The sequence below is a fragment of the Malania oleifera genome, chromosome 13 (genome assembly GCF_029873635.1).
Source record: "Malania oleifera isolate guangnan ecotype guangnan chromosome 13, ASM2987363v1, whole genome shotgun sequence".
In the NCBI taxonomy this organism is placed as follows: Eukaryota; Viridiplantae; Streptophyta; class Magnoliopsida; order Santalales; family Ximeniaceae; genus Malania; species Malania oleifera.
In genome coordinates this window covers 9215978-9232715 of record NC_080429.1, presented here as the reverse complement: position 1 = coordinate 9232715, position 16738 = coordinate 9215978, and the positions used below count along the sequence as shown (strand labels likewise).

The 16738-nt window shown below is 37.3% G+C and overlaps 2 protein-coding genes across 2 annotated transcripts in view; both read right to left on the bottom strand.

Annotated features, from left to right (window-relative positions):
- Positions 1–9034, bottom strand: part of LOC131146572 (N6-adenosine-methyltransferase non-catalytic subunit MTB) — a 31049-nt gene extending 22015 nt beyond the window's left edge. Inside the window, exons 1-6 of the mRNA XM_058096241.1 lie at positions 7775–9034; positions 3156–5935; positions 2702–2785; positions 2480–2584; positions 2232–2340; positions 1754–1905 (exon numbers count right to left, since the gene is read on the bottom strand). Of these exons, the coding sequence (XP_057952224.1) occupies positions 1754–1905; positions 2232–2340; positions 2480–2584; positions 2702–2785; positions 3156–5867 (3162 nt within the window). The 5' untranslated portion in view covers positions 5868–5935; positions 7775–9034. The remainder of the gene's footprint in view (positions 1–1753; positions 1906–2231; positions 2341–2479; positions 2585–2701; positions 2786–3155; positions 5936–7774) is intronic.
- Positions 9035–9233: 199 nt separating this feature from the next.
- LOC131146573 (12-oxophytodienoate reductase 2-like) lies at positions 9234–13451 on the bottom strand. The gene is made up of 5 exons (XM_058096242.1): positions 13094–13451; positions 12137–12277; positions 11902–12032; positions 10983–11159; positions 9234–9974 (listed from the first exon to the last, which is right to left on the bottom strand). The coding sequence occupies exons 1-5, from the start codon at positions 13162–13164 to the stop codon at positions 9382–9384; spliced, it is 1113 nt and encodes a 370-aa protein (XP_057952225.1). The 5' UTR covers positions 13165–13451; the 3' UTR covers positions 9234–9381.
- Positions 13452–16738: the final 3287 nt, after the last annotated feature.

Here is a 16738-nt window from a genome sequence, read left to right as displayed (position 1 = left end):
AGCTTTTGGAAGGGCAATATGAAGGGGAAGATGCAGTTCTCCAAGTACATGGGTTACAAGATTGGCAATGGAAATCAAATTATATTTTGGTTGGATTTGTGGGTTCGGGCGTACCCCACGCCACAAGACTCCTGGCCTTGTGAAGATAAGGGGAGGGCCGTCATAGTGTATGCAGCCTTTCCCCTACTTGTATGCAAAGAGGCTGTTTCCTTGGACTCGAACCAGTGACCAACCGGTTACAAAGGAGCAGCCTTGCTGTTGATCCAAGGCCCCCTCATGTGTGGTCTCAGGATGAGGCCTCAAAAACACTTCCCCAACTCTATTTAACTTAGCAAGATAGAAAGATAAATTGGTCGCAAAGGTCCTATCTATGGGTGAAAATGGAGCTGTGTGGAGTTTGAACTTTCAGAAAACTAATGATGGGAAAGTAGGTTTAAGTGTTGGCTAACTTGCCTCCTACCAGTACTCTGAAAAACACCAAAATTTAAATCTAGTGTGGAAGATGCTATAAAGTGGAAGGCAAGGGTAAAGTCTAGATTCTGTGACAATTCTTTTTACAACCTGATTAGTTGGAGAACAGAGTCCTGTTACCCTTGGAAGGCAGTGTGGAGGTCACAAACTCCTAGAGAATTGTCCTTTTATTTCTTTGGGAGGCAAATCTCATGATTGTATGTGCAAGGAGGGGAGATTACCAACCACTTGCCACTCAGACTTGAGATCTTAGGGGTTAAATTTGACAGAGATATGGAGTCGGGTGGGTGATATGGAGTTGCGTGTCCTTGGCTCTCAAAATTGGAGAGCTACAGGTCACAGTCAACAGAAGTTTGGAAAATTGCACCCCTTTTGCTTATTTTGGTGGAGCAAAACAAGAGGGAATTTGAAGTGAAGGATTCTACTGTATAGTTAGGTGTTTTCTTGGTATGGATGATGCAGAATCAGTCAACCACATTCTTCTTCTCCACTGCCCCTGGACAAGGAACATGTGGAATTTGGTTCTATTCTTCACTGGACAGCAGTGGATTACACCAAATTCAGTACGAGGGCAGATTTGGGCTTGGAAAGGCATCAGGACCACAAAGGAGAAGTGAAAGGTTTTGCACATCATCCCTCTCACCATCTTTTGGTGTGCTTGGAAAGAGAGAAATATGAGAGCCTTCAAAGATACAACTACCCCGCTTCAGATTTGCAAAGACCAGTGGTTTGCAGCTGTTTCCAGCTGGCTTAGTAGGCAAATTGTTAATGATCATAATGTAATCCTTGATGTTTGTGACACTCTTCTGGGTGGTTGATGTTTTGTACCATGGGTTGGCATCCCCTTGATACCTTGCTAATATATTTTTCTCTTTACTGATCAAAACACATACATATATGCTTTTATTTTTACTCTATTTGTTGTTATGGTAACTATACACCAGAACTCAATGACTGGCTAGGTTTTCTCGACTTCTTGAGTGTACAGCTTTTTGTATATGTTTTAGCACCCTTGGTTCCCAGAAATATATTCTCTTCTACTCACCGAAAAAAAGTGTTGAGTGAGTTTATAACAATAATATCCCACATTAACTCTTCCACTGACACAAATAAAGATCAACCCATTCCAGAAACTGACCTCCTGATGGGCAGGATTAAAAAACTCAAATTAATTTAGATCACAACCCACATTTATACTTCCAGTCTTAAAAGACAAGCCAGTTCAAGAAACTGATCAACTGATGGACAGGACTCAAAAATTTGAGCCTGCTAATAATCATACCTCAGCATTAAAATTTGATGAGGATAGTCCTTTACCAACAGTCAGCCACCCAGACCGAATATTGTGGTCTTCACCGAAAAGCTCAAGCCTCCTGCGACCAAGGGAAAAATGCTCGATTATCCTGTACATATCTTCAGGCTTTGCAGTTGAACCTGCAACTCATGGAAAGAAATCACAAGTTATGTCAATGCATATTTCTAACACAAACACGCATGTGCACACTACAAAGTGGGTGTGGGGGGAGGGGGGGGGGGAGACTGGGAGTGAGATAGAGAGTTAAAAAAAAATTAAATTGAACTAAGAAACCAGACAAATACTGCATGCAAGTATACACCCATGCACTTTTTTTTCAAGCCAAAAAAACAGCCATGCATTTTTATGTCTAAATTTTTTAACAAAAACAGGCACAAGATAAATATCAATGTAATGGTGCAAACCAGGGGTTATTGACATCTAACACATTAATGACAATACTGACCATAAGGAGGTTCCTCGGCAATAATTACATCAGTGTCAATGTTGGCATGAATTATATGACCATCAGTGCTTCGACGAACAGTTCCCTTTATCCCCATCAAGCAGTGCTCCTTCATCACATTGACAAAAGCAGCAAACAAGTCAAAATCCAACAAATGTGCCTATGAAGCAACTAGCTTAAACAGGAGTAAAGATCAAACAGTGACACGAAGTGGCTGACAGCAATGTTGATGAAAATTCACTACCAACCTTTGAGTGCTGAAACAGAGTATGAGAATCATGACGCAACCCTGGAGTTGCGTTACTTTTGTTGGTTTTCACCCAACATATATCCTCACACCTTCGAAACCCCCACTGCAGAATCAAGCAAACACAATTAATTGTGGATCCCCCCACCTCCCAACCACAAAAAGTAGGGGGGGGGGGCAAATCAGATGCATTTAGTAAAATTGTGGTGCCTAAACAACATACCTTCTTAAGACACTGGCGACCCTGCTCAAGTCCCACACCATCACCCACCCAAAGGAATATAAAAGAAGGCGTGTCTGCAATTGCCTGTAAACATGAAGATTAAAGGTTTAGACATCATGCCCAAAAAGTGGAAGGATGGAGTGTCAACAAAACAACTAATAATGCAGGCACATGGAATTTTAATTACATAGGTCGCTAACATGAGGACAAATAAAAGTAACAGGGCCCATAAGTAGCACCTCAAAGATATGGGAATAATTATGCTATACACCTATTAGTGCCCCTTTGGTCATCTGATCGCAATGTAACAAATTATAGTAACTTGTTAGCAAGATCCAAGAATAACACTAGTACCAAATATATGCATACACACGAGCCCACAAATAAGCGCACACAATAAGCTCATTTTCTATAAAACAAAATTGCAAGCACTATTAATGCATTAACAGATCACCTCAATTTTAAGATTTAATATTTCTTCAAATGTCCAGTACTCCATATGGTCAGCAACACCAGGAGCTCGATGCACATATTCCTCCCAAGGAGGGTCCACAAGAATGACATCAAACTTTGATCCAAAGAACTCTGGAGATAGCATATGCTCATGCAGGTCACACTTGTAATACATGGGAGGAGAAGCAGATTTAGCCACAATCTCATCCTTCTTCTGTATAAGCTCCCGAAGCTTGGGATAATCCTCCACAACATTAGTAAGCTCTAGCTCCCTAATGAAATTTTGGGGTCGCATGCCAGTGTCAACAAAATTTTGGGAGTAATCATTCTGCTCTCCTCTGGAAGGAGCTTTTCCAGGAGGTCCGCCAGTTCTAGGAGGAACCCAACCACCAGATGCTTTATCATGTGGCTGTCCTCGTCCAGCTGGCACCATGGCATTAAGACCAGGACCAGATATGGCTGGAGGCACTCCTCTTCCAGAACCTGGCTGACTGAAATACATGGTGGGGTTTGGTGGAGTACCTATATTTGGAGTAAATCTAGGACCAGCTGGTCCAGGGGGAACAGGAGAGAGACCAGGTGGAACAGCTAACATATTCATATTCATATCAACACCTCGAGCTCCAGGCCAAACAACGGGTGGAGAAAATGGTGGAATAAAGACACCAGGTGAAATAGGAGGACCAGCAGCAGGAGACATGGTAGGGTTAAGAGGCTGCATTGATCCAGGAGGCGGCATTCCAAGAGGTCCAAAAGGTGATCCAATCATAGGCAGTGGCATACCAACCTGTTGGCCATCTCTCCCAGCAGGCCTACCCCTTCCTCCTCTCCCAACTCTACTCCCTTTACCACCTTGAGGCGCAGCTCTACTAAAGGAACCTTGATCCTGGTTTCCATATGGAGGCTGTGAACCACCACAAGAACTCTGGCCACCAGCAACACGACCAGACATTGCACTTTTCTGCCCTCTTGCCTTCCCTCCCTGAAAGTCACCATCGTCCCTCCATGAATTCTGATCTCGCATGGGTGTGCCATCATCCATATATTTTTCCTTTGAATCATCACCAGATGGCCCAGACCCATATATGTCAGTTCTTCTTGCTCTTTCATCCCGCAAATACGCCCACTCCTCATCATTTGGTACTGATTTCATATCAGATTGCTGACCCACATCAGCTCTCCTGGAAAAGGCAGATCCAAACTCTTCTCTTCCATAATCAAGAGGCTTGGTTTGGATTTCTATCACATCATAATTCTCACTTGAAATTCCATAATTTGATGAAGTCTTCACAGCTTCAGTCCTTCCCTCTTTTCTACTACCAGACCTACCCTGAGGCCTTTCACTGTCCGTCCTCTCACGAACATGCCTCTGCAATTCCCACTCTCGACTATGATCATAAACAACGTCCCTATCTTTTGTTTCTTTATCATTGTTGCTGGGTTGCCTTCTTTTCCAGTTCTCTTTGGAACCTTCCCAGTCCCTGTTCCGGTCACTCCAGCTGCCATCTCTGCCTTTTGATCGATCATCTCTGTAACCATCTTTCTCATATTCCCTTCTCTTAAATGTACCGCTTCTTTCATTTTCCATTTCAGAGTTTTCTGATTCCTGATGGCGCCTCCCACTCCTCTCAGGGGTCCTGGACCTGTTAGAGTGCTCCACCTCCCTTCCATTTTTTTCCCTCAGCCATGTATTTCCATCCTCATCCACATTCAAAGACTTCTCCCGGAATTCAGCACCTTCCCGACCAGAGGGATTCCTCTGCGATCTATGTTTCTCATTTTTCTCCTTGATTGATCTGTCATCACGAACTAAAGAACTGGCCTTACTATCTTCTTCTGAAGCATCGGACTTACCTTTACTCTTACTCCTTTCAGCATCAGCTCTTCTCTCTTCCCTGCTGTTGAACTTGCTGATTTTGTCACTGTTTGACTCCAAAACCCTGCATTTGCTTTCACTGGATTCAATCCTTGTAGAGACACTTCTATCCTTAGCACCCTCTAGCTTAAGATCAGAAGCCTTCCCATTTCTCAAACCAGCCCTTTCTACATGACCACCTTCTTCAGCCTTCTTACCAGAATCTGACTCATCCCATCTTCTCCTAGGGTTTTTTACCTGCTCAGAAGACCCATGGACCTTCTCTTGACTGCTTGCTCTCCTCTCAGAATACTCGGGATCTCTATCAATCATCTTTTCAACCTCTCCATCATAAGATTTTTCTTCTTTGCTTTTACTTCTACTTTGGGAACTCTCATGATCTGAGATTTTTGAAGTCATTTTCCTTCTCTCACTTTCATCTGTCCGACAATGACCTCTGCTCCCAGACTTCTCTCTCCCATCCTGCTTATTTTCTAATTCCCCATCCTGATACCAACTGCTCAATTTTTCCAAAGTACTCTCTTCTTGTTTTTTTTTCATCTGCCTAGAACGCATCTCTTTTCTTGTTTCATAGTCATCGTCATCACTACCTGCCTTGCTTGATCCACCTGATCTCTTTCGGCTCTCATTTCGGTCAGCAGAACTTCTCCTTCTTCCACTACTCTCCACTACTTCAGTGTCCTCCCCATTACTAGACTTTCTTGATTTGCTTGACCTGTGCTTTCTCTTGTCACTGCTCTCCCATTCTTCATCATCTCCAATCCTATCACTCTTCACATCAGAATTATCCTCAATGTCCTTTTTCGCATTAGTCCGACTACGCTCAGGTGAATTCATTGCAAGCAAAGGCCCTCAAAATATTGATTCTTCTTCACTGTCTCTGCTTAATCCAGGGCAAAATTAATCTGCAAGATACACGTACAAATATGTTTAGTCCTCAAACCAGATTTCAACCAAAAAAAAAACTATACAGACAGTAAAGAACATTAAGCAAATATATAAATATGTGTGTGTGTGTGTGCACGCACATGTATTTCCTGAAACCACAATAAAATTCAATATGCACGTCGTTTGGGAATTACATCAAAATTGAATAAATTCTTTATACATATCAGCAGCAGGTAGACAGAGACTCACCATCATGAACACAGCAATTAAACATATTATGTTGGAAAAACTTAAAATTACTATTCAAAGACATCTAAAGAACACATCTACTGATCTACGGGTAGTCCTGTTGAACCTAATGAGTAGGATTACTGTTGCACCTAGGGTTGCTCACTGTTCAGGGATTCATCAGGTTGGCTTTGGGCTACAATTCCTGACCTAACTTGGTTGGCTCGCTGAAAGTGGAACTGAACCCACCAACCAAAATTTTCAAAACCACTTGGTCAGGTTATGTAAGGCAGTCTAGGCAGGATGATTATTTCAAAATGACAAAGTTTTGTTTTTTTAAATATATATATATATATATATCAAATACATAATCATATCTCTACATATTTATATTTATATTTATATTTATATACAATTTGAATAGGTTGATCAGTTCACAGCAATTTAAACTCGAAACCTACAACCATCCTTGATTGGGTAGTTATTTGGATTTCAATAACCAATTAAACAGCTCATATTCAAAATAACTGAGCAGATGAGGCTGGATGCTGAAGCCAAACAAGTGTCATTTTTATAAGGAATAGGTGATACTAACTAGGTGTTGAGCACATGGAAATAGTTAATGAAGCAGAACACGTGTTGTCTACCCTAAATGGTTTTCTAGGTGTTGAGCATACCCTAATGGTGACTATTAATGGAATGTAAAATAAATTGTGTTCCAAAATTGTCCTAGATACATAATTATTTATTTTTGTAGTCTTTCTAGGATAGAACTTCAAGAACCTGAGCTTTCTCCCTGTGGTTCATTATCAAGCCCCCTAAGGGAAAGTGATGAGGGGTTCAAGTGTAGGATTATATTGCAGCCCCTTTACTGACATTATAATGACCACTCATGTACGGAAAAAAAGAAGTATCAGAATTTCAATTCAGACCAAATTTCTTACACAAAAGAAAAAACTAACAAAAAAAGGGACCAAACAAAGGAGGAAGTATGATTCTCAATTCCACCTTTTTCCATGAGACTAGTGAGTCTCAGAAAAGGTATCCTTTCTAGAATTGCAATTCTTGGCAATTCTATTTCTTTGCAATTGATCCAGAGTTAATTGAAAACAATAATTATAATGATGTGATTTGCAAGGCCCCGCATTCCAAGAGGTACCTAAAGGAGGGCCACAAAACCAACTGAAACCTGGAAATTAGCCAAGAAAATTGGCAGGTTTAAGATCAATATCATGCCTCGTCTGGATCCTAGAGGTTTTACACTGGCTTCTACAAGCTCAATGCATATTTAAGCACGTAACTTTGAAAAACATGAACAATATACATACAATACAGTAAAATCAACAACCTAAATTGTCCACACTCAAAAATCAATTTTAAGGACAAGCAACACCTGCCCCACTCAAAACCCGACGTTTGGTTCCAATTGTTTACCCAACAAATGATTCATTCAAAACCATGAGGTTGGTTCCGGTTCTTACTCGAAATTAATCCAGCGCACCCTCCACCACTACTAATCTGAAGTCGGAAACAAACAGATCCACGGAGAAATTCACAGAACTCAAACACGAACAGATCAAATACAGAACATTCAAGATAGATATGGAAGCTGTGGAAAAAAAACATACCAGCAATGTTCCACTTTCGGCAAGCGATGAGCCTAGGCTTCTCCGTAATGAGAGAATGAATTAAGCCTATAACTTCCTGTGTTGTTGCAGGACCTTCGTATCCATAGTCGGGGAACCACCGACCAACAGGACGAGAGAGGAAAAAGAGAAGAAGCAATAAAGGGAAGTGGAAGAGGGGATAGGATGGAGGACAGGGACCTTCCGATCGTCTGCGGAGGAAGGGAGGCGAGAGGGTGGGGGTGGAACTTGCAGAGACATTTTGTGCCTTCCTCCAGGGCAACTATGTAATTTAGAGCGTCACAGTACGGGTAGTTTAGTCAATACGCAATTGTTCTACGAAATATTAGTTGAACTGAAATGAATTTTAGAATCCACGATTTTAGAAACCCAAAGTCATATTTGCTAGAAACGAATTAGGAAATAAAATAATATAAGAAAAACAAATTAAAATTTTAATTGAACAGATGCTTATTTTTTTTATGATTCAAGTAACAATTAAAAATATTATTAAAATAATAAAAATATTAAAAATAGGATGGCATTTTTGTAATTATTTAAAGATTTTAAAATTAAAAAATAAAACTATTTTCACAAGTAAATAGTGTCAAAATTATTTATTGTTATTCATATATTTCATAGAAATGTTGTAAAAATTATTTTAAAAAAAATTTAGCTAAATTTTTCTATATTTTTTTGAAAAACTAGAATAAAAATTTAAAATTATTTTCCACCACTAAACATGCCCTTATTCTTGTCATTGAATCAAATAACTAAAATATATTATTACATAATAAAAATACATAAAAGACTAAAAATTTATAACATTATAATAAAAAATAAAAAATATTCTAATTATTTACTTAATTATTATATTTGAAAACTCATTTTTTAGAACAATGAGAACAATCTGGGTATACACAACAATTGAAAGAAGAGAAATTATTTCTAAACGACCCATTATTTTTTTTTGAAATTTAGAGATATTTTATATGTATTTCTATTTTGATCATATTTTGAATTCACATAATAGTTTAAGAAAAAAAAAATCCATTATTTTTTACTTCGATGAGAGTTCATCATTGACTTGCTATCTAAAAGTGCCTACGGAATCAAAATTTCTAAATTTAGAACACGAAAAATGTCTTTTAAATAACGATTCCTCCACATAAAAGTTCAAATTTATTAATCACAAAATGTTATATTAATATTTAAGTCCACTAAAAGTCTGCAGGATTCGCACAACCCTATCCTCTTAATTGTATTGAGTACAAGTGTTAGTGTTTTGACTTTCCACCAATGCACAAATAAGTGAAATAACTCATCCTGGATTTTCATTTAGATGGATACCCAAAATAGAAGGTAAGAGTTTTCATATGCTTGGAACTATTGCGCTCAAATTTTAGCAATGGGCAAAGCAAAACAATCAAATGCTTGTTCTCAAACACAATATCATCGCACATTTCTGTTAAATAAATATTTTCTTCAACAATCAGAATACAATAAAATGACCTCTCCAAGGAAAAAGTTCAAGATGGATCCAGGATATGAGTTATAAGACAACAATGAGGAGGAATTCAAGTTCCCATCCTACTGATTTGGGAATCAAATTAAGCAGAAGTTCCAAGAAATGGATAATCAGTGTAACCAACCACAGGGTCAGGTATGTAGAAAGTGTTCCTATTGTACTTGTTGAGAGGAGCATTGAGCTCAAATCTCCTAGGCAAATCCGGGTTCGCCAAGAACAGACGCCCAAAAGCAATGAGGTCTGTATGGTTCTTAGCCACTGCATTGTTCCCATCTTCCCTGTGGTAGCCACCTGCAGAAATGAAGGTACCCTTGAAAGCCCTTCTCATGGGTAGAAGACTGTCGGGGCATTCACTTTTTTCTCCTACTGTTGTCATCCTTGGCTCGACCATGTGGCAGTACAAAATCCCATATTTATTCAAGGATTTGACCATATAAAGGCCCAGAGCTTTTGGATTTGAGTCTCCTGACTCCATATAGTGTGCAAAGGGAGAGAGCCTTATCCCAACTCTATCCGCTCCCACCTCATTAGCAACTGCTTCAACTATTTCTAAAGCAAATCGGCAACGATTTTCAAGAGATCCACCATATTTGTCCGTTCGGTCATTGACTTGGTCTTTCAAAAACTGGTCAATTAGGTAGCCATGAGCCCCATGAATCTCCACTCCATCAAAACCTAAGCATCAAATAAATGACATAATTGTCAAAAATAAAAGGAAGAAGTGGCCAGCAGCCTTAGCCTATGTTTGCAGAACAAGAAGATGAATGTTTTGTTGGTTAAAATTATCATCATTCTTCAAAACTGATAAAAACAGATTGGTTAATAAAAAATTTGATTCTAAGAATTACAATACTGAAAGGATAATACTGATGCAATGCAACTGATAGCAAGGATCAATGTTTTCCCAGGTCCCAATATTTGTGGATTCAACCTTTGAATTGCATTTTGCCCCATCACAGAAATTAGTAATTAGGATTCATTTGTTACTGCAAATGATCAATACTCCGTAGAATTTGAAAAATAACCTCATTTCATGAAATCCAAGACTATTTCAGTAGCATCAAGTTTGGAAGTGCCGCCAATTTTTCAAGGATAAAGAATTTATTACTTCAAAAGCCATCTGCACATTCAATTTCCATGGGACACCTACTTCAAGAAGACTTGTTCCTATGGTCCAACCATGTCAAAAATGAATTAAAGTGTTAATATCCTAAAAAAGCATTCAACTACAAATCCACCCATTTATTGACTTTAATTCACAATAATTTGTAATATATTTTTTCACATGGCAAAACTGCAATGCCCCTTGACACTTAAATGTAGAAACTTATTTCAATTTTCCCCCTTAAGTTTTCCAAAGAAATTGAGCTTGATTGTTAAAGTTTAAGGTTACCTAGATGAACGACTTACCTTTCTTGTCTTTTTAGTTCAACCATGGAAAGAAGAAAATGCACTGGTTCATGCAATAGAAATTAAAGCAGAAGGGCGACTATTAATAATTTTTCTCATAGTCCATTCCAAAAAACAAATTTGGTATTAGTTTATAGTAAATCTTTTATTTCAAGGAATTTTGTCACCTCTTATACATTCAGTAAATAAAAAATAAGTTACTAGCATGCTTAAACAAAACCAACTTAATCATTTTGCCAACAATAACATATTTAGTTTGACAAGAGCAATTACCAGCTTCCATAGCATTCCTGGCAGCAAGCCTAAAATCATTGACAATCTGAGGGATTTCCTCTGTTCTTAGCCGCCGTGGAGGTGTGAAATTTGCAACGTCAATACCGTTACTTCTAAGTTGAGGTGTCAATGGTTTGTCTGTGCTAGATATTGGAGCTTGCCCATTAGGCTGAAAACCTGTACACAACTATAAGATGAATAGCTGAAACATAAAGGATGCTTCATATGCGGAAAATTTTAAGAGATCCATCTTACAAAATGGATGAGAATTCAATCAATTCATTAATCTATATCAAGAAAAAGAAGTTCCCTTATAAAAATGGATGAGATGCCATGCACACCAACATGGCATTCTTGGCAAAAGTTACATACTGAAATAAGAAGCAAATATATATTTTGTTTGGTTTTCTATGTTGTCTTTAAATCCTCCTCATGCCTTAATTTAATGTGAAAATCAGATTCAAAAACCAACAAAAAGCTGCTCGTTCCACAGCTTCTTCATTGAAATGATTGAAGTGCTTAATATGGTCACAGAACTTATAAATTAAAGTTGCCAGTTGGGATCACATAATCGAATCTAAACTTTATAAATTATAAAACATATATGCAAAACCATCACAAAATGCCCCCACGCCTCAAAAAAATAATCTTTAAACCACTTACCTTTTTAAAAATATAAAAAAATAAAATAAAATAAAACAAATAATTGGTTTCAAAATCAGCTTCATTGCTTTTGTTGCATGGAGTAATTCTAGCACAATTCATGCTCCTGTCACTTGGAGGGAATTTAAAAGATATACAACTAAACTCTCCTTTAAGATCTGACATATCATATATCAGATCTTAAAGGAGAGTTTAGTCGCTACTCATCCTGTGATGAACAAGAAGAGAGAAAACAGTTGGCAAGTCAAGAATATACCTTCATTTGAAACCCTTCCCACATGCCAAATCTGACAAAAGAAAATACCACCTTTGGCATGAACAGCATCTACAATGGGTTTCCAGGCTTCAACTTGCTCCTTTGTCCATATACCAGGGGTCTCCGGATACCTAAAGTTACCATAAACAAGAAGTTAAGAACTGTGTAATGAACTGATTCCTTATTCTTTACTCATAAAATTAAATTTGGGGGAGAGCAATTGTTTTACAATTACCCTTGAGCAGTATCAGAAACTCCAGTGGCTTCAGCAATGAGAAGACCTCCTTTGGTGGTTCTCTGAGAGTAATATAAGATGGCATGTGGCTGAGGCACATTGTTGTAAGATCTTTGTCTGGTTAATGGTGCTAAAACAATTCTTCAAAAGAATACACCATGGAAGGATAGTAAGTAAACATACTATACACTAGTAAGCACTGCAATTTCTCATGCACAAAGATAAATTAGGAAACTTAAACAATTAAAAATGCATAGTCATAGCCGCCAAGAATTTCAACCGGAAATAAGGTTATTAGTACCCTTTAATTTCATCCAAACAGATTATTCAGAAATTGATAGTCCCACCAGCATATACAATATTTAAACAAGAATTCCATCCAAAAAAGAAACATTAGCTTCCTGGCTGGCCAAAAATTTTTATATATATATATAAACCTTAGCATTTTCAGCCATGGATATTGCAATAAACAATGACAATTTAATCACGCTTGAAGAAGAAAGTAAGCCAAAATTTACAGTAAAAACAAGAATATCAGAAGTTTCATTTTTTTTTTTTTTAGTTGAGTATGCTCATGAAACCAAGCACACTAGAAGTTCCCCTTTGCATTAGCATGGAAGGTAAGAAACTTTATCATTTAGGGGGGGGGGGGGGGGGGGTTAAATGTTTCAAACCAAGTTATTTTTAACCAATCCATGAGCTTCTGTCCCATTTCTTGGATTTCTAGTTTAACTTCATAGGGCTATGTTGAATAGATACTTCATGCTACAACAAATTCGTACATATACAACCAAAAAACACAAAAAGGTCAGAACCATGGAGGAAGAAATTATAAAGGAAGCTCCAAACACACCCTTGTTTTTGTGCAAAGTGAACCCCATCTCATGATGATAAATGCAAAGCCAATCAAATTATATAAAAAAAAAAAAAAAAAAAGGTAGTGGTTATAACAGATACCTATGAGAAAGATTGAATTTTCCCATCTTGTATGGAGTAAGAAGAGGCAGGGTAGCTTCAGCAGCAGACATTTTGTTATTCCCTGTTTGGGTTTTTCCGGGTCAGACTCTCTCTCTCTTTCACTCTCCCTCTTCTGCTTGCAGAAATGAATGCTATGGTTGATTCATCTGTGAGGGCATCTATATAATGGAGAGAGAGAGAGAGAGAGAGAGAGAGAGAGAGAGAGAGAGAGAGAGAGAGAGAGAGAGAGATGGTGGGTGGAGGGAAGCATCGGCCTGGTGGGCGGAGGGAAGCATCGGCCTCCAAATAATGGCCGATCGCTTCCCTTTGACCTGGAAGGCAGCCGGCAATTATTTTTAAGGGCGGTAGGGTTTTATCTATCTTTTATTCTGTTGAACTTTATTTTTATTAATTCTGTAAATCTGCATTTTCATTGCTTCTTCATATTCATTCTTAGTAATTGATTATTAACTAGGAAAAATTAATAGTCATTTATTGCCAAATAAATCTGTTAAGGTAGTGAATAATTTGACTTTTATTAACTTATAATTAATAGATCCTTTAAAATATATTTTATAAAAAAAAACCAATAAAAATTATTAAATTTATTTTAATGAGATACTTTTTATCATTAAAAAAAAAAGAATTGTTAAAATTTATTCGGGAGAATTTGAATAATCACGTCTTAGATTATTTGTCAAAAATAAAAAATAAATGACTTTGATGACTACTTCAAAAAACTGTTATAATACCTTATTTTGTTAATTTAAACGAATTATGTAATTGCAACAACAAAGAAATTAAAATAATTTTAATTCAATGAAATTGCTCTAATTTTGACTTCAGAGAAATTTGTTAACTTAAATTTTTTTAAGGCATCAAGTGAAAAATAATAAAAAGGAAATTATGCAGCAAATTTTACTATTTTTTAATAAGTCCTAAAAAATAAGTTTATCGTCTAGTTCTTGTTTTCTTTTACCACCTTCCCAATACTCCCAAACTGGATGAGTAAATAATTAAATAAATGATATCATTCATGAAGACATGATGACATTATTGTATTTTGGAGGAAAGGTAGGTGGGCATGTGATTAGAAGAATAAAAAAAGTATACCCTAATGTGCTATACACTTTGAAGAATCATATGACTTCTTTATTGTCCAAATTCAACTCCAAAATGGATAACGACAACTGTTGATCTGTATCTTTTAAAAAATAATAATTATTTTATGATTTCATATGTTGAATTTCTACTAGTGATTAAGTAAACAATAAATATTTTTAATATACATTATTAGTGACTATATTCTTAAAAAGTTATTTATTTTTCACATATTTTAACCTTTTATAACGACTAAAGTTTTGAAAGTATAGGTAAATAAGTTATGTGATAGCAATATTGGACAATTGTTGATGTTTCTCTTGGCCTCTCTCTCTTTGTCTCTGGTTCTTCTTTTAGTATTTTTATAGTCCGTATAAATTATAATTATATTTATTATTTGGTGTCAATTTTTTTTTTATGTACTTGAATTTTATGACAATTTTCAAATTAAATCGTCCATATTAAGTGATTTTTAATTTTTAAAATTTCAAGTTTTTATGATCAACCCATGTGCCTAAAGGCACAAACTAAAAAAAAAATATTTTGGGAATAATCAATTGGGTAAGGAGGTGAGGAAAGTGATTATCCACCTTAGCCTTATTTTTGTGTATTTAGTGTTTTTTTTTTTTTTTGGAATACGCACCGGGTATTCACACGTCCGTTTTACGGTCCACGTGACTAATCCTGCGCCCCTTGAAGTTAACCCCACAACTCCAAAGGGATGTATTTAGTGTTTATTGCAAGGATATGAATGTGCTCTAGTTGAGTGGAAGAGATGGCTGATAAGTAAAATGAGGGCGATGATAATCTTATCTTTTAGTTGTATTGCACTTCACTCATTGAATGCTAAATTACAACTTGATATTGAAAGTTTCACTTTTGGTTTTGATGTGGTCTTCAAAGAAGGATTTGAATAGTCCTAAATATGAAATTTGAAGGATTAAATTAGTTGTCACAGTTTAAAATTCAAGAAGTAATGTGGGACTTGTGTAATTTATCCATAACTATTCAATATTGCTTGGAGGCTAATGCTTTTGCGGTAAAATGTTATTAGAGTCAATCTACTAGCATGGTTTTTTTATTAGGGCTAGGTTAGATGGGTCCTAAATAATCTCAAATACTTAATAAGAAGTAATTCGGGTTTGTTTACATGTGAGATAATTCAAAAAATGACATCTCTCATTTTTTAGGAAAAGAGGTTGGTGTCATGGTCATTTGATGGACAAGCTTCTTTAGTTTCTTATGTCGTACCTATTGCATAAATAAAAAAATTTGAACATGATCTTGCATTAACTATACACTTGTCTATTTTTCCATATTTTAACAAATATGATTAGGGGTGAGCAAACGGTCAGTTTGGCCAAATTTGGTTAATTAACCAAAAATTTCGATTAAAGAATATTGTTAACCGAACCGACCAAACCGTTGGGTCTCACCGAACCGAACCCGACCAAATTTCTTTTTCTAGTAACTCGGTTAACCAATTTTAACCGTGAAATGAGGGAACTAGGAAGGGGGGAAGGTGTACTAGTGTATCCAAACTAAAACGAAGGAAAGGGAGGAAGGTCGAAGCCTCGAAGTCCTGAGTCACTAAGTGAAGATCCGTCACCACGCCTATGCGAGGAAAGAGCCGATCAAAGAGGGACTCGAGATTGGGACGGGTCACGAACTGGGAAGACTGGAAGAGGGGCTCAGGCAAAGCTGCAAAGCCAGGAAGAGGCAATTCACGAAGAGGAAGAACCAAAGAACTGAGAAGTGGAGAGATTCATGTGGAGAAGAGGCGGTTGGATAGGGAGACGATTGGGCTCGGGCAAGCTTGACACCGGTGAGGAGGAGCTGGGGGTGGTTCTTGGTCAACTGCTCTGTGTGCGAGACTGCAAGAGAAGAAAAATGAGAATGAGAGGGAGCTTGTGTGCTAGTGACGATGGCCGGCGACAACGATGGCGATGGGCGCAGGCGATGGCATCGTGTGAAGATGGTGGTGCAAACTGCAGAGGACTGAGCTCGGGTGAGCGAGAGAGAGGCAATGAGGGCCTTTTAACTTCCGAGTTTTGAGAGCAGTGAGAGTGTGAGACTGGGAGGGAAGAGAATAACCAGATTTTCATTTACTAATTTAAATTTAAAATTTAATTAATTATTAAATCGGTTAATTGGTTAACCAAATTAATGTTTTGTAACGACCTGCTATTTAACTCAGGTTTTTTTTTTTTACACTATGATATTCTACATGCTCTGATACTATATTGGATTGAACCCAATCATTAACCTAAGCAGTAAGAAGCGGAAATCAAATAAATATATCCATATATAATTATATACAATACTAGAGTGCTAAGAGGTTTCCCAAAATACACATATTTAACTGTTCCCCCAATGTCCTCAACCGATGAGGGTTATACAAAAATACTCTCAAAAATATACTCACTCTCTCTGACAGGGTAGTACTGTGACCTCTCTATCTGCGAGCTTGGTCTGCTCGCCCAATTGGCTCACTTGAAAAATAATTCAACATTGGGATGAGCCAAAGTTCAGTAAGACGAAATA

Bases quoted from the DNA above. Each gene is read 5' to 3' on its own strand.
- LOC131146573 (XM_058096242.1), bottom strand. From the start codon at position 13,164: ATGTCTGCTGCTGAAGCTACCCTGCCTCTTCTTACTCCATACAAGATG. The intron at 12,278-13,093 runs GTATCTGTTATA...ATTCTTTTGAAG, and splicing joins AAATTCAATCTTTCTCATAG to AATTGTTTTAGCACCATTAA. The intron at 11,160-11,901 runs GTATATTCTTGA...AGTTGTGTACAG, and splicing joins GGGAAGGGTTTCAAATGAAG to GTTTTCAGCCTAATGGGCAA.